The sequence below is a fragment of the Cynocephalus volans genome, chromosome 1 (assembly GCF_027409185.1).
Source record: "Cynocephalus volans isolate mCynVol1 chromosome 1, mCynVol1.pri, whole genome shotgun sequence".
In the NCBI taxonomy this organism is placed as follows: Eukaryota; Metazoa; Chordata; class Mammalia; order Dermoptera; family Cynocephalidae; genus Cynocephalus; species Cynocephalus volans.
The window spans coordinates 262,455,729-262,481,137 of NC_084460.1; the positions used below are offsets into that span (position 1 = coordinate 262,455,729).

General features: G+C 35.2%; 1 protein-coding gene across 2 annotated transcripts in view; it reads left to right on the plus strand.

The window, feature by feature from the left end:
• The window catches only part of CCDC150 (coiled-coil domain containing 150), a 54,684-nt gene that overhangs the window by 26,844 nt on the left and 2,431 nt on the right, over positions 1-25,409 (plus strand). Inside the window, exons 7-17 of one of the 2 annotated variants that reach the window (XM_063074880.1) lie at positions 3,393-3,476; positions 9,719-9,826; positions 16,131-16,259; positions 17,110-17,279; positions 18,349-18,442; positions 19,236-19,405; positions 20,997-21,123; positions 23,562-23,756; positions 24,192-24,260; positions 24,358-24,519; positions 25,311-25,397. In XM_063074880.1, coding sequence (XP_062930950.1) covers positions 3,393-3,476; positions 9,719-9,826; positions 16,131-16,259; positions 17,110-17,279; positions 18,349-18,442; positions 19,236-19,405; positions 20,997-21,123; positions 23,562-23,756; positions 24,192-24,260; positions 24,358-24,519; positions 25,311-25,397 — 1,395 coding nt within the window. Of the gene's footprint in view, positions 1-3,392; positions 3,477-9,718; positions 9,827-10,946; positions 11,274-16,130; positions 16,260-17,109; positions 17,280-18,348; positions 18,443-19,235; positions 19,406-20,996; positions 21,124-23,561; positions 23,757-24,191; positions 24,261-24,357; positions 24,520-25,310; positions 25,398-25,409 lie in introns of those variants that run through there. The other variant, XM_063074889.1, reaches the window with a different exon arrangement.

Genomic DNA, 25,409 nt, shown 5'->3' on the forward strand with positions numbered 1-25,409 from the left:
TGCAAATATTTTCTTCCATTCTGTAGGTTGTCTTTTCACTCTGTTGATTGTTTTCTTTTCTGTTCAGAAGCTTCCTAGTTTGATGTAATCCCATGTGTTTATTTTTACTAATACATGAAACTTCAGGGGACACAATTCAACCTATAGCAGGCATGAACAAGGTTAATTATTTCCTTGCAAATTGATGTGGATGGTGTGCTGCTGCAGGCTTCATTTTCAACATCATCTCATACCTTTTTAAAACGAACTATTTATTTGTAAACTGCTGGTTTTGGGGGGGCCATTGTGCCCATAAACTTTTCATAAGGCCTCAATAATTTCAACATTCTTCTACTCAAGTGTCACCATCAATTTGATGTTTGTTCTTGCCTCAGTTTTAACAGAATTCATTGCTCTGTTAGGGCCTCTTTTCAAACTGATGTCTTATCGTTCTCAGTGCTTCAAACTAGACCCTGTTCAGACGTGTTTATAACAAGTTTATTTTTATGCAAAAAATTTTTGCAATCCCTGCATAGTTGTTTCATAATATGCATTTTCCACGAAATTTTTGAAGACCCCCTCATATCTTTGTGTTTCAGAGTTAAAATGTATTCTAACTATTGGCATTTTTCTTTGTCTTCTGTTTCTCAGTTGATTCCCCACTTTCTGTTTTGCTGTGTATATTGATAATCTTTATAGGATGTTGCTGATATTATTTAAACAAAGGTTAATCTCAGTCCTGCCTTCCACAACTCAGAACCAGAGATATTCATCCATCTGTGTGGTCTTTAAATTCTGGTCTTCCATTGATTAAACCATCTATAAACAGTAATTTAAGTAACTGTCTTAACATCTACTTTCTCTTAGCAACTAGAAACAATTTTTTTGTGTGTCATAATATTTAAATAAGTGACCCTGTGTCAGATACTATCACATTTTGATTTTGCTTAGACAATTTTCACTTATTACATTAGTATTCTCTTTGGTAGCAAAAAAGGAATAATTTATTATTTTTAAAATGTATTTAAAAGATTAATGAAATTTCTTTATGCCGTCACCTAAAAGAGAAAACTTTATAGCAGAAAAAAAAAAAAGTACCAGTATTGTGAAAGTTCCTGGACACCTCTTAAGCTGGTGTAAGAGACCCAGACCCTCTAAGTTATTCTTAAAAAAAAAAAAAAAAAAAAAATCAGAAAACCTTTCCACATTCCAAGAAGATAAGCAAAGTTATTTTTGAGTATTTAGTATTTGGTATAGCTAGCATATTTTAGGTTAAATCAACTCTTGGTTTTTTATATGCTATACCTACACTTCACAGAATACCACATCACCTTAATTTATAGAACTTGTAACTGAAGTATGAAATAATTGAGTGTTTATCATTATTATAGCTTTGTTTTAGTAGCATTATTAGCCATCTTTATAATTTATATGCTGCTGAAGACTTGGTTAAAACATAATCCTAAACTATAATGTTGCATTCATGGAATGATTTTGCATCATAGTTTCCAAATAGAAAACACTGTGGCAACCGTATGTCTTCTACAGGCAGAAAATTAATTGATGATTAACTAATTTTCTAATAATAATTATTACTAGCCTCTTATTTACTGATGGCAATCTTTATTTCCCTTAGGTTATTTGAAGCCATACTGTACTGGTTTAAATGCTTTTACAGTTGATCTTAGCCAAAAGGCAGGGAAGCAATTAAATACTTTTTAAAAAAATATATTCTCCTTTCTCTTAGTGGGAGCAACACATAGTGATTTAAAAAAAAAAAAATGCTTTAAAAACCTGAATTTAAATATGTATAATTATGAATGAAATAAATATTGGTTCTAATAGGACATATACTTAGATAGTCATATTGTTAATAATCTGCTCAAATTTAATATTGGCTATAATTTTAGAGTAGGTGATGATATATGAGGGCTGATCACTCTTTCTGGCTTTTCCATAGGTTTTTATCAAGTCTAGAATTTCTAAAATGCTAATTCTTCTAGCCAAGGGTACTATCAAGGCGAAGACAATGCTCTAGACTACTGCGCCTTCTTGCAGGACATATGTTATCATGAAAATATTTCAAACAGAGCAAAATAAAGAGTTAACATGTTATTATTTAGTAATGTAGTTTGGAATGTGTTTTGCTTTTATTTAGAAACAAGTGTGTTAGATTCACAACATTTAAAATGAAATAAAGTACACTACCAAGTGGTGAGCGAAGAACAGCTGTAACTATGTTGGAGGTGGTAAGGAAAATATCTTAGGTAAATTAATACCCCTACATATACGGTTTCATCTTTCTCAACTTGCCCTAAATTGAACATAAAACAAAAGCCTAAATTCTTTGGATTGAAATGCTTAACAGGCCTTCTGTTATTTACAGATTATATCAGTCAGAATATGTCAGAAATAGTGAATTATGTCAATATAGGATATTTACTAACATTAGTAAGACTTTGAACTCAAGATTTACTGCAAATGATCCATATGCAACTAGTCAGCCTACGAGTGATTGAGAGTTTGTGTTCTCAGTCACATTTGCTTGTGTGTGTATTATCCCCATAGCTGGTTTATGAAGATGATTTTAATATATGGCAAATATCGATGTTTCCTGTTATTAAGATATAACACTGACATTGATTATGGAGGTGAAAATTTCTACATTCAATCACTAATAGTGACCTTTATATCATATAAAGGAAGTACCAATAAGGCCCAAAATTTAATCAAAAGAAAACTGTATTTTATACTTATTTTTTGGACAAGCTCTGAGAAAAACAACAGGAAAAAATAACTGTCATTATTAAAGGCTGTTTAAATAATGAAAATGAAAATATGTAATTTCATGAAATATAGAACCTTCAGTGATGTTTGTCTCAGATAACACTGTATTGAGTACTTGGTCAAACATTGTGTTATTGTGTGTGAGTCACCAATAAATGTTTCTTTTACTTTTTTAGAGTTGCTTTTGTTTTGTTTTGTTTTTACTGCTTTTTACTGTAGTAACTCTAGTGTCTTCTTATTGTCAGTGTTTGTGGTCATTTGTAGCTCTTGTTTCTTAAAGAATTGCATAATGCCCCTCAAACTACCTGCAGCCACTCACACAGCCACAGCACATCTGGGTTGGATCACAACTACAAAGCATAACTGATATAACAAAAAGAGAATTAATAGAAAGAACAAACTGGGACTCTTAAGGCTTCATACTTTTATTAGCCATCTCTGCACATGTTGCATATTAGCGCTGTGATCAGCTATCTAGGGAAAGACTAAGAGGCAGCAGTAGCAAATAAATATGAATCTTGATTTGATTTCTATAGGAATGTGAGGGTATAAATACCTGTGTAAGAAGGAAAATGATTACTCCTTTCTATGCCTAGAGGTACTGATACCTGTGTTTGCTTTATCAGCTTGCCCAACAGAAGGTGGAAAACGTTTTGGGAAAAATTACTGAGAGTAAAAATAAACTGGCCTATGAAAAGGGAAAACTCCAGGTATGAGATTTATTTTCTGATTTTTGTAGTCTGGGGGTTTTTTTTGCAAGCAAAATAATTATTTATTGAAACATAATTGATTAAACATATTTGTGGGGTACAGAGTTGACTATCAGTACTTGTGTACAATACGTGATGATCAAATCAGGATAGTTGACATATTCATCATTACAAAATGTATTCATTCTTTGTGTCCATTAACCAATTTTTCCCTAACACCCTCCCCCTTCCCCCTCCCTCTCTAATAACCCCTCTCCTTCTGAAAGTTAAATGTATTATTTTGTTTGTTGTTTCTTTCATTCTTATTTCCTTCCTTCCTTCCTTTCCATGATAATTGTATGTATTTATGGATTACGTACAATATGATACTTGGGTACATTTACACAGAGTGCAATAGTCATATCAGGGTGTTTAACATATCTATCACCTCAAACATTTGTCACCTCTTTGTGTTGGGAACATTCAACACCCTTTCAACTTGAAGTTATACAGTAATTTGTTGTTGGCTATAGTCTCCCTATATTGATTGCTATAGAACACTAGATCTTATTTTTCATATCTCTCTACAGTTTTGTATCCATTGATCACCATTTCCCCATCCTCCACTCCCCCCTCCCTTTACCAGTCTCTAACAACCACTATTGTACTCTCTAGTTCTGTGACATCAACTTTTTTAGCTCCCACACATGAATGAGAACATGTGGAATTTCTTGCCATGTGCCTGGCTTATTTCACTGAACATAATTTTCTCCAAGCTCATCTATGTTGCTGCAAATGGCAGAATTTCATCCTTTTTCATGGCTGAGTTATATTGCATTGTGTATATATACAATGTGGTCTGAATTTTTTAATACCAATTATCAAACTAAATATTGCTGGATTTTGAGAAGATCTAGCTCTGTCATTTACTAATTTTGTGGTCTCCGAACCTCCCCAAGTTTGTCAGCTTATTAACATCCATGTGATATCTATTCACATACCTATAGTACAAGCTGAAACCTAAACTTGTGAAGCCAAAACCCATCCTGTGACTGTTTGAAGCTTTATTAAAATTGTTTTAGGGCCAACCCCGTGGCTCACTTGGGAGAGTGCGGCTCTGGTAGCGCCGAGGCCACGGGTTCGGATCCTATATAGGGATGGCTGGTGTGCTCACTGGCTGAGCACGGTGTGGGCGACACCAAGCCAAGGGTTCCGATCCCCTTACTGGTCACAAAAAAAAAAATTGTTTTAGGTATTTTATCATTCACTGAGAATATAGAGAGCTTATGTCCTTTTTTTGCTGAATTTTTATAACAAATTCCTAAAAAGAAATAACCCTGGAAATTGGGACTCAGAGGCAATAGACTAGACTTGAGTGAATGTGATGATACTGTTCTTTTGCTGCCTATGGGCTTTGTCCCTATGGCATCACAGAGAAGGAAGCTTGCAACTAATACAGCTATGCTTGACTAAAACCAACTCCAGTGGAAACACCAAAGTCCAAATCAGTGGTTCCAAGCCTTAGCTACACATTAGAATCATCTGGGTAGTTTAAAAAATACTCATGCTGGGAAGTGTATGATGTCTATCATTTACTTTGAAATCCATCATTGAAAAAATTGATGTATGGATAGAAGGAATGATAGGTGGTTCAATATGTGATAAGCAGTAAATGTTAATGGTAGAATTTAGAGGGTGGGTGTACGCATGTTTGTAAAAATTCTCTCAGTTTTTCTGTATGTTCAAAAATTTTCATCATAAAATATAAGGGGAAAATCACAATGCCTAGAATTGTATCCCAGAGCAATTAGATCAGAATCTATCTCAGGGGATAGGTCCTAGACTTCAGTATCTTTAAAAACTCCTCAGACCACTGGACTAAATGGAATGAAGTGAAGCCCAGTTAGGCTTGGCAGCTATTAAGTTGATCTGATTACTAATCTCACTAGAGGCTTGCCAAACATGTCAGCATTAACCTTCTGTTCATCTGCTCAAAGGGTCCATTTACCATAGGCCTAGCAGACAATATGGGGCCCAGAAATGGCAGGCTATCTGAAAGGTAGTTGATAAACCATGCTTGTAGAGCAATATGTTACTAGTCCAGTAAAAAAATAAAGCTATTTATCCACTATTTGTGTGCTTTTAATTAATATTTTCCAGAAGCAGTGATGCATGTAAGTATATTTATCTACACTTGTGTAACCTTGAGCACATCTTAATTTTCTTGAGTTCCATCATAATCCCCTGTAAAGTGAGGGGTGTAAGCACACCTCTCTTATCTGGTTCTCACTCGGAAAGACAGGCAATTACAGGCTGGCTGTACAAGTTATCACCGGCACAAAAGAACTTTCCCCTTTGTGAAACTAGTGATTTCCTACGAAGCTATGACACATGATTTTGACCTTTTTGTAACTCTTCAAGAGAAATGAAGTGCAGTATATTAAAATATATAAGAAAAATCCAAGCACTCATGGCAGACTTACAGAGAAATTTTGGCTGGGAATTGAATACATTTAAAATTTATAAATGGGTCTGATGTTATCTATCTGACCTTTTAGACTTCAACTACGTAATCTTAAAGATTACGACTCCCGGAATCATGAGGCAAACATGTGCCTTTTCTGCTGCCTATATTTCTATAAAGAGGGCTTATGGGGTTTTGTTGTGTTTAAAGGCTGATACACTTTGTAAACTATTGATTCACTGCCACTTTTATGTCCAGCCTTGGGCTGGCACATTCCAAAAGCACATTACCAAAAAGACTTCATCAGCCCTAGGGAAAGTGCTGTTGTACCATATAACTCTTGAAAGATAATTCAAAGGAAGAGCTGCATACTAAACATAGTCAAAACCATCTGCTGTGTGTTTTCTCTCAATTGAATTGTGATGGATTAAAAATATTACATAGGAATCATATTAGGTAAAAGATTATATTTTCAGAATCAACTTATTAATTAAAAATATAAATACTGGATTTTAGGTATTAATTTATACTGTGTCAGAAACTGCTGCCTCACATTCAGACGTGGTTCAAATTTTGTTTTGAGTGCTGTGTAGTATTCCATTACATAAATATACTACAATATATTTCTCCTGTTGATGGATATTTAGCTAGTGTCCAATTGCTTGCAAATAATTACAAACAATGCTGATCTGATGAATTTGCATACATGTTTCCCTATACTCATATGCAAAAGATTCTGTAGGTTAGGTATATTTCTTAGGAGTAGAATGACTGGGTTGTAGGATGTACATATCTTGAATTTTACTAGATTTTGTCAAATTTCTCCAAAAGATAGTTATGCCAGTTTTAATATCAGTATATGTAAGAGGGTATACTAAATGGGTACATTTGAGTTACATGTATTAACATGGATGAATCTCATAAAATAATATTATATACTGTTTAGGGATAATATATAGCAAAATTGTTTTTTAAAGTATGGGAATGATAATAAATTCAGCATATCAGTTAACTCTAGGATAGAGGGAGAAGATTTGGTTGGGATAGGCTACACAGAAGGTTTCAATTGTACTGGTAATGTTTTATTTTTTTAAGTTGAATGATGGATAGCTGGGATATTACTATATATGTCTGAAAGATTTCTAACACTATTTTAATTATTTTTAAACATATGTCAATTTGAGTTGCTTAGCGTCCCTCTAATCTACCATTGACCCCATCATTTACACCAGCTAGATTCAAACATTATGTTGGCTGTCTAGCCGCTGTGAGCAACTGCATTTGTGACCTTAATTTAGAGATTAAGTAAGGGTTTTGTTTGGTTTTTGTTTAGTCAGTTTTTTATTGAACTCTATAACATACATACCAAAAAGTGCACAGGGTACAGCCTGACAATTTTTTTTACAAAGCAAACATACCTATGTGATCAGCACTCAAATCGAGAAACAGAACATTCTCAGGACCCAGAATAATCACCCGAAAGAGGTATTAGTAGTGCAGGTGCTTACTTGTCAGCATGGTGCTATTAAGGCTGAAAACCTTTTATAGGTCACAGAACATTTTAACAAATGAATGAAGAAAAGTTAAACAAGGAAGATATATAAAATATTTAGTGAAGAACATAACCCAGGAATGTATTACCAAAAGAAAGTGATTTGTTTCAGTGATTTACAAATTTACCATGTATGTAATTAGACTGAGTATTTAAAAATCTTTAACTCTTAGTATAAGCACATGTAACTTCTGTGTCTGTGACATTTGTGTATATAGACACCCCTGATAACCAAGGATATAGAATGTCTTTATCCGCCACATGGTAATTACCATCTTGACCTCTAACACCCCACATTAGTTTTACCTGTATTTATGCTTTATATGCTCACACAGTATATACTTTATGTCTTCCTTCTTTCACCCAACATTAATAATTGTGAGACTCATCTATGTTGTTATTTGTTGTGGTGGTTCTTTGATTTGCATTGCTGCAAGATATTCAATTACATCAACATTAGGTAAGCGTTTTAAAAAGAAAAAAAAACTATGCTGTTCTGAAGTTATCAAGATTTCCTGAATGTATTTTTGAGCTTTTAGTCAAAATATATAAATTCGGCAGTTCAGATAGTTTCAACTCTGAAGCTCATTTCAAACTATAAATCAACTAACATTATAGTCATATCCTACTTTACTTCAAATTTACTATATGAATTGAAAAAAAAAAAACCTGGAAAATATATTGATTGCATTAATTTAAAATACTTGGATTTTATAAAACAGATTAAAATGAGGGTTCTGTTCCATTTCCTAGTTGTTTTGTAATTTCTATAGTGTTAATATTTTTATAGCCATATGGTTAGTTAGGCCATTTGAAGCAATATGAATATATGACCTTGAGTCAATTACTGCTATTCCTGAGACTGGCCGATAAGCTGGTTATAGAAACTGCTTGGATTTTAAAGATCATAGAAACACCAGATCTCTGAGAGGCAATAGGATTTATTTTCTTCTAACCTAACCTCCTATGTTCTTTCCCATTTTGAATGCCCTGAGTAAGAAATTCTGCCAAATAAGAAACACAATATAAAAATTAAAGTGCTTCATATATGAGAACATGCCATCTGATGAGTTTCATGGCATTTTATTGGGCAATCAGGGGCTAAAGTAGGATAAATTATCTTAGGAATATTGGGGAATAATGACATTCTGTGTTTTACTTGAAGAGAAGCAAACCTAAAAGTCTTTAAAGTCAAGTGCAGTTCATTTATTCCCTTGGGTTTTATGGATTAACAGCAGCTTGTTTATGTTTAAAATGAGAATAATTGTTACATCAATACCTCCCTTTACAGGCAGCCATTTTCATTCTGAACCTTACATGAAAACCATGATCAATTTTTACTGCTGGCTTTAGGGAGCCACAGCATGTTTTACAGTGTACACAGTAGAAAAGGAGCAACAAAAAGAGGCAGAGGTGAGAGAAAGAAGGAACAATAAAGATTTCCTGAGATGAAATGGATTTCACACACCCTTTCAAAAAAAAAAAAATATTAGTGCTAAAATTTTAATGGTTCTCGAAAATGTCCAGTAGCTACAAAGAGGCGTTTGCCCTCCACAGGTAGGAAACAAGGAAAGCTATCAAGAGAGGAAAAAGTTGGTTTAATTAAAAAATTTTGGATTAAATTTTTCCTGATTCAGGGATAGGCCCAGTAATGTTAATTGTTGTTTTGTATGAGAGGGTTGGGGATATGAAGAAGAAAACATGGAAAAACACAGAATTTGGACATTTGTGAGTTTACATTAATGATTGTATCCCCTCAAATGATACTTTAAAGAGATAAATGTGAGTAATCATCTTTATGAGTTAGTTTTAAAATATAATTCAACATACAAGAATTCCATTTATTCAATCTTTGTAGTTCTCTGTCAGTAAAAAATAGGACTCTATGTCTGCTTCTTGCACGTTGACAGTGCTAATTATCAATATTCAAAAGATTTTTGAGTGCAAGATACCACAATTCCTTTAAAATTGAAATATATTAACTATAAAATCTTACTGTTATGTTCATGAATCAGGTCCATTTGGAGTTTCCATAACAATAGAAAGCAAATGAGTTACATTTAAATGGTTATAGCCTACCATTAGGTCTGAGATAAAATAACTGTTCTTTTCATGATTAGAAAAGCTTAGGATTGCTTTTTGCAAGTTTTAAGGATTCTCTGTAATTTTTTTACAAAACTTTTGAAATATGTTCATGTGTGTGTATTATTAACGACTTATTTTATTATTTTTCTGTTTTTCCTCTAGATAAAAGTTGAACAGCTAGAAGAACAACTACATTCTTTTACTGAAACCAGTTTACAAAATGAACATCTACGCAAAATGAATAAGTCTCTAGAGGCCAAATATGCTCAGGTATGATTAATATCTGCAAAAGCAGACTGCTGTTATATTGTTTCAGTTTTTAAAAATTTTTTTGATGCCTTTCTCCCCACCTTACCATACCATCCCAGAAAGATGAATATCCTCTCACTTGACCCAATCCAACAAACACTTTTTACGCACCTACTTTGTACAAGGTTCTGCTACACCATAGAGGATGTCATAAAGATGCCTGAAGCAATATTGGGACATTCAACTTGTTTCTAAAAGGACAGTTAAGAATGTACTCAATAAACTTCATTATAGAATAGAAAGTTATGCCTTTAAAAAAAGTAGATTGTATTAATGAGCCTTCATAGGGAGCATTGTTATGATTGGAAGCATCAAGATATTCTTTCATTGAGGAAGTGGTTTTTGAATTTGAGCCTTAATAATTTTGGCAGATATGAGGAACAAGTATCTTTGTTTTTTGAATTATTATAGGCAAACTCAGAACTCATTGTCAACAAGGTATACCTGTGACAGACAGAAGCTCACCTGAAAGAAGTATTAGTAGTGCAGGTGCTTACTTGTCAGCATGGTGCTATTAAGGCTGAAAACCTTTTATATAGGTCACAGAACATTTTAACAAATGAAGAAAAGTTAAACAAGGAAGATATATAAAATATTTAGTGAAGAACATAACACCCAGGAATGTGTTACCAAAAGAAAGTGATTTGTTTCAGTGATTTACAAATTTACCATGTATGTAATTAGACTATTTAAAAATCTTTAACTCAGTATAAGCATATGTAACTTCTGTGTCTATGACATTTGTGTATATAGACACCCCTGATAACCAAGGAAATAGAATGTCTTCAGGTAGAATGCTCATAGCGTTCTAACCTGCTGACTCTACTGATGAATGATGAGGTCACAAAGTTGGTAAAGGGGACCTCATTAGCTAAGCTGTCCTACAGGGAATTTTGTACAAGGTCTCACTAGATTATACTTTACAGTGTGATCTCTTCATTCTGAAAGCAAAGGAACGCAATTTCAAATATTTGTTCCTTTGCGGCTTCTTTCAAGACATTGTTTGTGTTGTTTCCCTTAGCAAAGTGGGTACTCCTTGAAAAATAACTCTAGGTTTAGTTGATTTTATTTTTAATTGGCAATGCCTCCAAGAAGAAAGAAATCTCCAGAGAGGCCTGTGTCTTCAAAATCTCTTGAAAGCTCTAGGCCTCACGTAAACATTGTAAAGGAAAGAACGTCATCACTTGGTTTGCCTAGTGTTATTCCAAATGCTACACGCCGTGTGACCTTTGCACCTACCCTGCCGTCCATGAGAACATCTCAAGAGGTTGGAGACTCTAGAGTCTCTCTAAAGACTCTTTTGAATGCTATTAAAACCATGGAGGGAAGACTGGAAGGCAAAATAGAGATTCTTGCCTCAAGACCATTACTAAGTGATAAATCACCAAGTTTTCCTAAACAGGATTTGGTAAGTGAAGACCACACATTACATCTTAAGGAAATTTCAGATTTATACAAGCATGAAGAATAGTAGTAACAATCCAGAAAGATAATGCTTGAAGATATGACTAACAACAAGGAAATTAGTTTCTTCATAAATAGGATTGAAACCATCATTCTAATTAATTTTTGTTTTAGACGTAGAAATTTGATTTAACAGTAACAATTGAGTTATTTAAATCTAATTTTGATTTTTTAAAAGTTCAAAATTTCTACCTAATCTTAAAAATTGAGCTAACATTCTTGGGTAAAGGCATATTTCAAAATAAAAATACGTTAATCCACGAAGCCCCAGGAAATTGAACACTGGAAAATGTTTTCTAGAGAAAACTTATTAGAGCATCTATCTTTGCTTATAAAAAATAAAAAGTACTATATAGTTTGTCTTCTAGAATAGACTACTATTTAGATGCTTTCTGCAAACATTTTTGCTAGTGAATTTTTTTTATCTTTGTTGTTAGTTTATTTAAGGTAACTGGAGAAAAAAATAAGAATATATGTTGATATATTCTTTTCTAACAGTCTTATTGACTTATAATTTATATGTAATAAAACTTCTGCTTTGTGACAGTTAAATGACGTTTAGTAAATTTATAGAATTGGGCGTCCATCATCCAAATTTATTTTTTCTCATTAAACTTTGTTTTAATGGATCTCAAAATTCTGTGACAGATTTTTGGTCAAGTTGTTTCCATTAAAAAGTACTGATTTTAAAAACTAATAACTACTTAAAACTGACACAAAAAACCCCAAAATGGTCCACAAAACATTCTCCTTTCCTTCTGAAGGTTTTACGATGCATTGTTATAATTATCCAGTCTTTTACTATTAAACTTAAATGGCCAAGTGAGATAAACAGTTCTGAGACCATTCTTCCACCACTGATTAAGACTGGGGTGGCAGATATTAGGAATAATATTCATTTAACCTTCTGAGCTTTCTGGGTAGACTTGGTGACCTTGCCAGCTACAGCAGCCTTCTTGTCCACTGCTTTGATGACACCCCCAGCAAATGTCAGTCTCATATCACAAACAGCAAAACGACCCAGAGGAGGGTAGTCAGAGAAGGCTTGCTAGATGTGCCATTGCTAGGAATCATATCAACAATGGCAGCATCACCAGATTTCAAGAATTTAATTGGGCCATCTTCCTGATTCTTACCAGAACTCTGATTGATCTTTACCTTCAGCTCAGCAAACTTGCAAGCAGTGTGAGCTGTGTAACAATCCAGTATAGGGGCATAACCAGCACTGATCTGGCCTGGATGATATAGGACAATCACTGAGCAGTGAAGCCAGCTGCTTCCATTGGTGGAATTTTTGCTGTCACCAGCAACATTGCCACAATGAGCATCTTTGATAGGCACATTCTTAACATTGAAGCCCGCGTTGTCTCTAGGAAGAGTTTCACTCAAAACTTCATGGTGCATTTCAAGAGACTTTACTTCGGTTGTAACGTTGACTGGAGCAAAGGTGACCACCATGCTAGGTTTGAGAATGCCAGTCTCTACTCGGCCTACAGGGACACTACCAATACCACCAATTTTGTAGACTTCCTGGAGGGACAGATGCAAGTGCTTGTCAGCTGGACAAGTTGGTGGCAAGATGCAATCCAGAGCTTCAAGCAGTGTGGTTCCACTGGCATTGCCATCTTTGCAGGTGACTTTCCATCCTTTGAACCAAGGCATATTAGCACTTGGTTCCAGCATGTTATCACCATTCCAACCAGAAATTGGCACAAATGCTACTGTGTCGGGGCTGTAGCCAATTTTCTTAATGTAGGTACTGACTTCCTTAACAATTTCCTCATATCTCTTCTGGCTGTAGGGTGGCTGAGTAGAATCCATTTCATTAACACCAACAATCAGTTGTTTCATGCCCAGCGTGTAAGCCAGAAGAGCTTGCTCATGGGTCTGCCCATTCTTGGAGATACCAGCTTCAAACTCACCAACATCAGCAGCAACGATCAGGACAGCACAGTCAGCCTGATTACATGTGCCTGTAATCATGTTTTTCATAGTCTCTGTGTCCTGGGGCATCAATAATAGTCATGTAATACTTGCCAATCTCAAATTTCCATAGGGAGATATCAATGGTGATACCACACTCATGCTCAGCTTTCAGTTTATCCGAGACCCAGCATACTTGAAGGAGCCCTTTCCCATCTAAGCAGCCTCCTTCTCAAACTTTTCAATGGTTCTTTTGTCAATTCCACCACATTTGTAGATCAAATGGCCTGAAGTGGTGGACTTGCCCAAATCTACATGTCCAATGATGATGATGTTAATATGAGTCTTCTCCTTTCCCATTTTGGCTTTGATTTAGCAGTGGTCTTCACGACACCTGTGTTCTGTTGGCAAACCTGCTGCGAAAAAGCCAAATCCAGTTTTAGAACCTCCCACCACCCCCAAAATATCCCTCAAACACATTTGTAATCACTCCTTGTTCCAAAGTCTAGTCCCAGGGAACCACTGATTTGCTTACTGTTTTTACAGATTTGCTGTTATCAGAAATTCCAGATAAATGGAGTCATACTATCTATAGCCTTTACAGTATGACTTCCTCCAGGAGCATAATTTATTTTTATTTTTATTTTTTGGTGTTTGGCTGGTATGGGGCTTGACCTCCATGTTATGACATTGAGCTGTAACCAACTGAGCTAACTGGCCAGCCCAGCATAATGTTTTGAGGATCACACTTGAATGCTTACAGCATCATTATTCATAATAGCTGAAAAATGGAAACAATCTAAATGTCCATCAAGTGTTGAATGTATCAACAAATGTGTATATTCATACTGTAGAATATTATTCAGGGATAAAAAGGAATGAAATATTGTTACATGCTACAACATGGGTGATCCTCAAAAACATTATACTAGTGACATTTTTGTATTTATATATATCTTATAAACACTGGTAAAATTTTTTAAACTATATTGTTCTAGAACAAAACCCAGTAGGTTTTCAGAATCTATAAGTTGACACTCTTTGCACTGTTAGGGGATCCTTACAGAAACAGTTGAAATATTTTAAATGTTATAGTTTAAATTTTCAGGAAATGTAATAATGTTGAGGAAGATGTGGGGAAAAGACATTCTTCTTCGTTGCCGTTGGGAGTGTAAAATTGTACAACTTCCTATGGAGGGCAATTTGGCAATATTTATCACAACTTTGACCTAGAACTTTTCCCTACAGATACACTAGCATGTACACATGACATGTTTACAAGGCTACTAATTGAAGTATTGTTGGTTAATAGCAAAAGACTGAAAGCAACCAAAATTCCATCAATAAGAGACTAGCGACATATATTGTGGTGTATCCATAGTTTGCAATACTGCTCAAGATATGTATATTATTAGGTTTAAATAATCAAAGTTTAGAAGAGTATATATAGTATTTTACTATTTGCATGAAAAAGGGGTGGGGAGATAAAGAATATATACATCACTTGTGCATAGGATATCTCTAAAATGAATCATAATATACTGAAAACATTATTTTTGAGGAAGGAAACTGGGTGGCTGGGAGATAATTTTTTCATTTTATTCTTTTGTAACTTAAGAATAATGTGAAAGTGCTACCTATTCAAAACAATTTTATGAAAATTTTATTTTCAACCAAGCTGAAAGCAGAGAAAGGATGGTATTTTCAACAAATGGTGCTGGAATAATTGTATATTCATGTGCAAAAACAAAACAAAATCTTTGATCCATACCTCACATAATGTATAAAAATTAACTCAAAATGGATCATAGATCTGAATGTAAATCTTCAAACTGTAAAACTTCCAGAATAAAATCTTTGTGAACTTGGGTTATGTGAAGATTTTTTTAGATTTGACATAAAAAGCATGATCAATAAAGGAACAAAAATGGACTTTATCAAAATTGAAAACTTGTGCTCTTCAGAGGCATTAAGAGAATGAAGAAACAAGCTACAGACTAGGAGAAAATATTTGTAAATCATATATCTGATTAAGGCCTTATCTCCTGAATGTATAGAAATATTCTCAAAACTCACTAAGAAGAAAAGTACCCAATAAAAGGAATGGGCAAAGTATTTGAATAGATATTTCACCAAAAAAAAGATATACAGATGGTAGAGAAGCATGCAAAAAGATGTTGAACATCAGTCACTAGAGAAATACAAATAAAACCACCATAAAACCACACATCAATTAGTACAACCACTTCATAAAATAATTATTTTCTTTAAAAGTGAAACATACTACCACCATATGACCCAGCTGGTCTACTCCTAAGTATTTACCAAACATGAGACTTCTTTTACTATTTTGGCAATATACTGTGAGCCTATAATTATTTTGAAATAAAAAATTTGAGAGTAATATTTAAAATAGTATGATTATCTGAAATGATTGTGGATCTACTAAAAGTGTTTCAAGGATCCAAAGTTCTAATACTTCAAATTAGGATTTATTCTGCTGTAACACTATTTCAGTACTTATTCATCTTTGCTTTTATTTTAATTTGTGCATTTGTTATATATTCAAAAGGAAGCTAGTTCCAGATAACCAATTTCCCCTTCCCTTTACATTTCAGCTTCATAGATAGTCTTATGCTCCCTGTCCCTGTGTTTTCATGGAAAGTGACTAATGTATCATGTTTGCTCATATTTATTCACACAGGTATTTTTCTAGTAGTTTTCTTTAAAGGGATAAGTAGCTAATAAAGATAGATTTTATTTACAGTAGTGGATAAACATATTTAATTAGACATTTTCAGTTTGGTTTCTAAATTGCTGTGTCTTATTCCAATCACTGTTTTGGAAAGTCATTTATTATTTCCTTTCTTCTACTAAGGTGAAATCCATTCTTGAAGAAAATGAAGAGGAGCTATCTCGAGCAGTGAAGTGTCGTGATACAACCATGAAAGAGAATCAGAAGTTGAAAGAGGACCTTGAGGCTTTGGAGGACAGGGAAAACAAGAAAGTAAGGCATCAGTCTTTTCTGAAAGTCTGTTACTGAGATAAAGCACTTCTAAAATCTTTCATGGACCCCTGTTCGTTAATTTCTTGTTTCCATTAGTAAGGAAAAATGAGGCTTGAGCAGAGAAGCAACTTCTTTTGCTAGAGAAAAGATAGCTTCAGAATAATTTTTAAGTATTTCCCTTACAAATGCATTATATATAACTCCCAGTGGGTTTTTTTGAACTTTCTGTCTTAAAATAATCAAAAGAATAAGTCCTAATTTTTTCTATTGAAACACATGTGACCTTGATAATAATAAACTTCATACTTGTGTTTTATTAACACGATATAACATTACTATGGTGCTTTCTCCTTAACAGTGTATGTGCTTAGTGGGAATAGAGGTCACACTCCAAACTTCTCTAGGACAGCAGGTGCTAGATTTTGCCTCTCTAAGGAGGGCTGTGAGTTACATCGTTCTTCAGCAGCTTCTACTTTCTGGGATAGTCTTTTTTCCTTCAGATAATTCCGATGGAGATGTGCTCTCCTCTTCTGACCTCATCAGAAGACAGCTCAGAGGCTAGCCTGGGACCACCTCTGGACCCAAGAATTTGTTGACCCTGATGTCTCCAGTTATTTGTCCTGTGACATGACAATAGTTTGGAAGCTCCATAAGATCTGGGGTCTACTTTTATTTTTCTCAAAGTCACAGTAACTTATGAAACAACATAAAAATAAATATACTTTAATTATTTCTCTTAGCATTCCACCATGCCTGCTTTTCACACTCTTTCCTAGCAGTAATGGGATGCAGAAACAGAAGCGTAACCAGAAAGGATCAAATATCTTTGTTTTGTTTCATTTTCTGTTAGTTGGGAAACTTTCAGCGACAATTGGCAGAGGCTAAAGAAGACAACTGCAAAGTTACAATCATGCTGGAGAACGTGCTGGCTTCTCACAGTAAGATGCAAGGTGCTCTGGAGAAAGTACAAATAGAGCTTGGGCGGAGGGATTCAGAGATTGCAGGCCTCAAGAAAGAAAGGTACCTGTGATTGTGTTGCTGCATTGTATTAAGGAGCAGTGTCCAGTCAGAAAATGAAATCACTTTGTGTTGCTTCCTTTGTGAAGGACTAGTAAAATGGTGTTTCAAGTACTAGCAAGTTAGGGAAAATCTAGAATTAGAAATAAACATGATTTCCAGAAATTCAAAATTCCCCTATATTGTACTGATGTGAAAGAGTATGTAACCTAGAAATCCACATGCTGTACTGCTGTTTTACCCTTGTTGCTTTCTGCACCATTTAAACCTAATTCTTCCCTTGGGTCCACAGAATAGTAATTGTTAAGATCATTGAATCTAAATGCCTACTTTAGTTTGAGTTAATTAACTATTTATTACTATCGTATTTCAAGATTAATAATTATTTTAGGTGAATCATTCTAAGAACTACTTCTAGCCATGTTTTCTAAGTAAACTCCTTTGAATATTTCAAATTCCTTTTAGGTTAAAGAATGAATGGTCTGATTTTTTTAGGGCCTCTAAAATATAAAGTGTGTATTAGTGATGAATATTATATTGCCTCTATGTTATGAGAGAACAGGTGAGTTTTATTTTCATCATTGTGCTTTTCTTTACTTTTTACATAGTATAAAAGTATATTTCTTTTAAATTTAGAAAAGGTCAAAGGGACAGTATTACAAATATTATTTACCATTTACAATAAATTTCTAGGTAGCTGTTGTATTTAGAAGCAAAAATATCAACAGCAAGCCAATCCTGGTAGAGGTGATTTTTTTTTTTTTTAATAATGATATGTGTGGTGTAAAATTACCAGCCCTACGTTAGTCAGAAACGTGTATTGATAATTTGATGTATCAAGCCAAATTGAATCACAATGGGACAAGTTATTAAATTCCTAGGAGCCTTAGTTTCTTAACCTGAAGCTGAGGATATTAATTCTCATCTGTGAACTCTGATATTTTGAACATTGCTGGCATATTATGTATGATGCTATTCGAGCTTCTTGGAAGAAGAGTGTCCTGTAATTCCTAGGATGGTATCATTTCTAGATGATTCTTTTCTATAGTCACTCTTTTTGTGCTATTTTTAGGGCTCTAAATCAACAGAGGGTGCAGAAGCTAGAAGCCGAAGTGGACCAGTGGCAGGCCAAAATGCTTGTTGTGGATGCCCAGCACAGCAGTGAGGTAGAGGCCAGGTTTTTATAGATAACATTAATATTTTTAGTTTTATTGGGATATTACTATTTTGGAAAAATAAAGTGAAAGAATCAGGTAAATTTCCTTTTTATTCAAGTCTGAGTTTTGGACAGTGACATATTTACAAATGGGAAATGGACCTATAGTTTTACAATGAGTCACTTATTGGCAAGCCAGTACCACAGTTATACTAATTCTCTTTGTCTTATATGCTTCATATTCTTCTCACTTATTAATGTACAAATGATTTCAGAAGTTAAAGAGCTTAGAAAATAACTTATAATCTCAGTCAGAAGTAGCTATTAATAAGACCATACAAGCATGTGTTCACAGGTGTATGCACAACCATGAACATGTACACATATGCATATACATAAACTACACATGGATATTTCATATACATAAGGTTTTCTGGAAGAATATACAAGGAAGTGTTGCTAGTTATTATTTCTATCGAGTGAGAGCAGAAGGTCATAGGATCAGGAAGGAGAATTTAACTAGTTTAAAATTTTTTAAATTAGGATAAATTAAACTTGCTCTATTTTCCAAAGCCCCCTGGTGACCAGTAGAGCATACCCTTACCATTACATTCTAATAGTCTCCTAAGCAATGTATTTAATAAGTTCTCACATATATATTCCAGCCACCTGGAATCTTTGCTTCTGGTTCCAACTAATTATTGTTTCGATGGCACTTGGTACGACATAAGGAGTGAATATATAGTGTTATGGATTTCTTGCCTCTGTTACAGTGGAATTAAAAACACTCTTCTCTCTTTCAGATGGAGCCTCTACAAAAAGCTCTAGATATAGCTAGAGAAGACAACAGGAAACTGGCTATGAGTCTGGAGCAAGCTCTCCAGACAAATAATAATCTGCAAACAAAGCTAGATCACATTCAAGAAAAACTGGAAAACAAAGAACTAGAGCGACAGAATTTGGAAACCTTTAAGTAAGGGCAGTATGGTCACAGTAAAATTAGGAAAGGGCTTCTGGAGGAATAAGTCTGGCTTATTCACATAAATCAGTTAAACTCTCTTCTCCTACTTTGACCTAGTACTCCCAGCAGAGCCATGTTAAGGAACCAGGCATAGCTGAGCAGCCACAGTGAAAGCTGCCTGGGGTATGCTCATTTGGCTCTCCTTTTCAGCTCTTCCCTCATCCAGTAACAAGCTGCTACTTTACATGAAGGTTAAACTAAAATTTAAAGAATACTGGTTGGAAGGGACACTCACATGTTTCTGCCAGGCATTTTCTATCAACAGCTTATGTGTCCTTTAAAAGCATGAGTGAACAGAATAACAGCAGGCTAGGTGGGAATAACTGATCCAGGAACAGGATGACTCCATTAAGCAGATGTTAAGCCATTAATTGGTTTCAGTTTTGATCTGAGATTACTTAGGTCAAGCCCATCAAGTTCAGGTCAAGCCACTAAAGTTTTACTTAAATTATATCTGGATAAATATTATTTAGATATTAATAACATTCCATGAAGATTTTACTTAAAGGAAATGCAGTGTGCATGTAGATCTTCATTCTTTTCAGTTAGTGAACATGTTGATATAAGGGTGGTAGGTGTGGGGAGGAGTGTGGGAACATAATAAACAACAAACCATAGTTATCTCCAATGACTTCAGGAGCCTCCATCCTTTTATGCTGTGCCTTTAGGATAGGTGTCAGCAACTTTTTAGAGGTGATGTACCAAAGTTTCTTGATACAGTCCCACCCAAGGGGCCAGGGGAACAGTTGTGGTTACCACCTGCAGGTCTCATCTGCAAACTAAGGTAATGGACAAGCTGAATCCATTAACAGAGACACTTCTAGAGACGCACAGGAAGCATGGATATATAATCCTAATAAGAGCAAGAAATGGTCAGGAGGAGGGAGAATCCAAAAGGAAGATTTCATGGAAAGGCAGGCACCTCCTGCTTTTTGAGAAATACTGATAATTCATGGAATAGATCAGAGAATGTTAAAGCTGGGAGAAATCTAGTGATTAAGTCTATTGGTTTTAAATACTTTTTGGAGTCACCTTTCCTTCTAAGTCAGAAGTTAATGGACACACACACCGTTTTGTACATCATTTCAAGGAATTTCATCATCCTCAGAAGCCTAACCGTGGATTTTGACCAAGGAAGCCAAGTTAGAAATGTTGATCTAATATAAGGCTCTCCCTTTAAAAGTAGGGAAACAGTATAATTAGAAGTTAAAACTTAAAGAGTAAATAGCTGAAAGCAAAAAGATATGACAAAACAAAAGCAAGTGTCTTTCACAGTATGACTGCTCTAATTTTTCTTCTGTGTAACTTTTTCACTCTTTTGGTTGGATCTCTTTATGTAGAATGACTTCTTGTGGTTTTTTTTAATGCTACAGGTAAATGCACTTCTTTTTCTTCTGTCAATGAACTCCAGATCAGTGAGGTTCACCTAGTGACTGATCTGCTTCTCATTTGTAAATCACACACCTTTTGGAGAGTTGCACATTCCCCTCCAAATCTTTCTTACCTCTTAAGGGTGATCTATCAATTGTCTTCTTCAAAACAGAGAACGCGTGATTGAGGAATCCAAAGTGGAAGCAGAATTGCATGCTGAACGCATCGAAGCTCTAAGAAAGCAGTTTCAAACTGAGAGAGAAGCTGCAAAGAAAGCGGCACAAAGGGAAATGACTGAGGTATGGAGTCGTGACAAAAAAGTTTCTCTCCAGAGGAATGCCTCTTAAGAGTGTAAACAGCTGAAAGATTTCAGAGAGTGGCTGCAGTTGTGCTTTGGCTCTTCTAATCCCCATTTGATCAGAAGCAATTGAGCTGTCTCTGTGTTGTTTATAAAGCAACACACAAGAAAACAGATTCTAATATAGAGTTCTCTATCTGGCAAAGGAATGCCTTGATGAAAGCTTTTCCATCTGAGAGAGAAAAATGGGTGGGACAGAGGAATAAGGAGATGGCCATCTGATAGATAAAAATCAAATAACCTGTCCCTCTGTTCACTTAACTAGCACCCATTATGCATCTGCCTTCTCCTGAGAGGCACGTAGAAAAGCAGGAGAAGATATGGTCCGTGATCTGGTGTGTGCTAAATGACCCTTATTTAATTGTGATCTCCCCTATGGACATGAGACAAACAGAAAACATCAGAGAACTTGTCTAGGACAGCTAGAGGCTATGCACAATTTTGAAGGAATCCAAAGTAACAAAAAGTTTATTTTAGGCTGGTTGGGCAATAGAAGGGAAGCTTAATGAAAGTACAGGATTGAGACTGGCAAAGATGACAGGACTGGACACCCTATGTAAGAGCATGAGCAAAGCTTAGTTCTAAAAGGAATAGGACATGTGAGCAAATGAAAAGGAGACTTTCTTGATAAGAGCAGAGATTTTGGAAAATGTCAGAGGAAGAGTGGTAGCTTAGATGGAACCAGCTGACAGATGGCCTTGACTACCAGACCATTGGATGTGAACTGTCAGGTAAAAATGGAGCATGATAGGTTTCTGAGCAAGTGGTGGTATGTTGTAAGCTCAATTTTAGGAAGGTAAATTTGACAGTGGTAGAGAGTAGGGAAAAATGAAGAGAAACTGGAGTCATGGAGGCTCAAGAAAACTAACAGTTAATTTAGGTGTTAGATGATTAGGGCTAAGCAAAGTAGTTTTGTTAAAAACAGTTATTAAATCAGGAAGCCATTTTAATGGAAAAATCATTAGACATTAAATGTATCATGAACAAAGGAGAGGGAGGAATCGAAATAATTTCAAGACTTGATTGAGGTGGCTGGTCTGTGCTTTGACAAATTTGTTGTATTTAGCATTGCAGTTGACAGACGCTATTCATAAAATCAACTAATAGTATATAGAACAATTTTGTGAATTGCAAAGCACTATATAAATATAAATATGTCATAAAAAGCAAATCCTGTAGGAAATAAAAAGGTGCACTAAATGTAGAAATGTACCTTTAGTCAGACAGAGATCATTGTGCAGAATACTTATAAAACTGAAATCCTTTTAACAAGGGTCAATGATGATGGTGAACTGTGAGTCCCAGCTCTGCCTCCTCTTACCTATGTGTTAAGTTATCATCTGAGTAAGTGACAATGTCTGAGTCCCAGTATTCTCAATCATAAAATGGAAATCATCACAACTACTTTCCAGGTTTGTTTTGAGGATTAAATTGGAGAGTATTTGTAAAATAATCATCACAGTGCTTAAACATAATAAGTACAAAGAGAAAGTTGTTAGGACTTACCCAGTTTTAGACCAAGCTGTGATTGAGGCAACAGTGGACTGTCTAACAGGGGGTTAGTAGGATGGTGATAAAAGACTGTGGTGTAAAGTCAGGATCTAAAGGGAAGAACTAGTATAGAGAGAAAAGGTACAGATAGCCTTGACTTCATTCTTTTCTCTGTTAAATGCTACCAGCCATGGAGAACACCACCTTCCTACCTTCTCCCTTCCCAATTGCCTCCTCTTCCTGTAATTCAAGTGGCACTGATTTAAGCACTCATTAGGAGGAGCAGGACTCTGTAAAATTAAAGTAATCGTTATGCTGTTTTTCCACAAGAGAAATTTAAAATCCTTAAGAACAAAAAGCAATGTTATAAGAATACATACAGAGATACTCAATAGCTGACAGGTATTTATATAAACTACCGTATAATTCACTTTCACTTCTCCAGAAGTGACAAAGGAAGAGAAGAGCTTATAGCATGGTAGTAATCACTGAGCAAGTACTGTATGCCAGGTTCTACTTAATCTTATTTAACTGTTATATTTAGCCTGTGAAGTAGGTAGCCATACACACACTTTTCACACGATGAACCTGAGGCTTAAGGAATTTGATTACCCAAAATCACTCAGCTGGTACTTGGTGAAGCTGAGATTTGAACTTAGGTCTGTCTGACTCCAAAGCCATGCTCTTAAAATGCAAATGATGAATATACATTTATATTTTTTATCTATTCTAAGAAAGATTTTGTTCTTTAGTGTTTAAAATTATGAAAATCACTTGAACTGTTGCTCTGTAAATCTGCTTAATCAGATTAAAATTTTCCAGTTTTTTCTTTTGTGTTCCCTGCTGAAGAGAGTAAAAATGTTCCAATTTTTTCCTTTTTGTTCCCAGCTGAAGAAAGCCCTTGATGAAGCCAACTTCAGATCAGTGGAAGTGTCCCGCACCAACCGAGAGCTGCGGCAGAAAGTTACAGAGCTAGAAAAAATACTGAACAGTAACAATGAGAAAATAAAGAATCAAAAGGCCCAAATTAAGCTCCACTTGTCGGCTAAGGCGAATAATGCTCAGAATATAGAGAGGATGAAGGTTGTATGAGAAACCTGAAGTTTCCCCTCACTTCTTTAGTACCCTCTGAGGATCCAGGCAGTTGGTGGTGTCTGGGGAAGATAGGTTTCAGAACCCCAACAGCAGCATGTATTCTGTGGGAATCAGAGCCATGACTGGGAAGTGTGCAGATTGCGTTTGGGGGAGCTTTCTCTTTTTCAGTGGAGATGTTGCCATGTAAATGTTTGATTTCTCATTTACTGCCAGTGTCACGTTCTGGCTCCCCATCTGCTTCTTCCACGTTTCTTGTATTGGACTTGCTCTTTTGTGGTCAGTGGGCCAGATGGGAAAGAGAGCCTAGCAGGAGCTGATAAATTTGGGTCTCATATGGGATTCTGTCTGTCATCCTATAGGCAAAAAGAGCAAGCCAGTTTTCCACTGATCATCTTTTTGTGTTATTTCCACATTTACTTTCAGCAAATAGAAACAGAATTGAGGCAAATGGAGCTAATTAAAGATCAATATCAGAAAAAAAACTACGAACAGGTACATGATTTCCACAAACTCTCTGTTTACTATTCACATAAAATCCTAAACTTTTACATTTGGTTTACCAGATGTCTTCCTCTTTATATCCTACCAGTCACTGAGTATTCAGAGATTTGTATCTGAAATGACTAACCTACAGAAAGAGATGCACATGTTGGCCAAGAGCCAGTATGATACCTCAGCACGGAACAAACAGCAAGAGCTGCGACTAGAGGCAGAGCGGAGAATAAGGCAGGAATTAGAGATCCGGTGCCAGGTATAAGGTTTCTTAAGATTCATTTAAAGATTATCAGCAAATGATATATGTGCCAAAACCCAGCATTATTGCATCTCCATTTTCTAGATTCTGTAGAAGATAACATACATTTACAAGTTGTTCATCATAGCTAAGTCCTTAGAATAATAGTTTCTAGAAAGAAACCTGTAGCTTTGAATATGGCAAATGTTTTCCATTTTCAGGCAAGATTGGGTGCATTCAGAGTGGTATGGCCATGGACTCCATTTTCAATTTAATACAAATGATATTCATTTTTAAGGAACAGCTAGAGTTCACATACACAAAATACCAGTTTCTAAGTAAGACTTCTGAACTGAATTTCACAGTCTTTCAGCAGTTTTATACCACTTGATTCTTCCCCATACCACAGATACACCTGTTGCTGTTATAGGACTCTTAGCTACTCCTAACCTAACAAAAAGCATAACAGTATATTACTTAAAAAGGATTTCAAGTGATCACTGAGCTCTTGTCTTCCAATAAGGATTGTCTGCTATGAAAAGTATCCCTTCGGTTCTGAAAAGAGATGTTAATCACTTTATCTCTGCATAATTCATACATCAAAATCAAAATCTGTAATCATATATATGTACAGATTGTAGGTTGAACTGAAAATAACGGTTTTCATTCTTGTATTTTGGTAGCACCTGAAGTTATAAAGTACCCCATCCTACTTTTGTAATTTGGTTGCCCATTTATTACAGTAGTGAAGTTTGTGGTTCCATGTGGTACACTGGAAGTTTATAAAAATATGTGTATCACATTTTCAGGAATTGGAAGAAACTGTCAGACACCTGAAGAAATGTAAAGAGGCAACAGAGAATAAACTGAAAGAAGCCAGTGTGGAATCAGAACAGGTGAGCCAGACC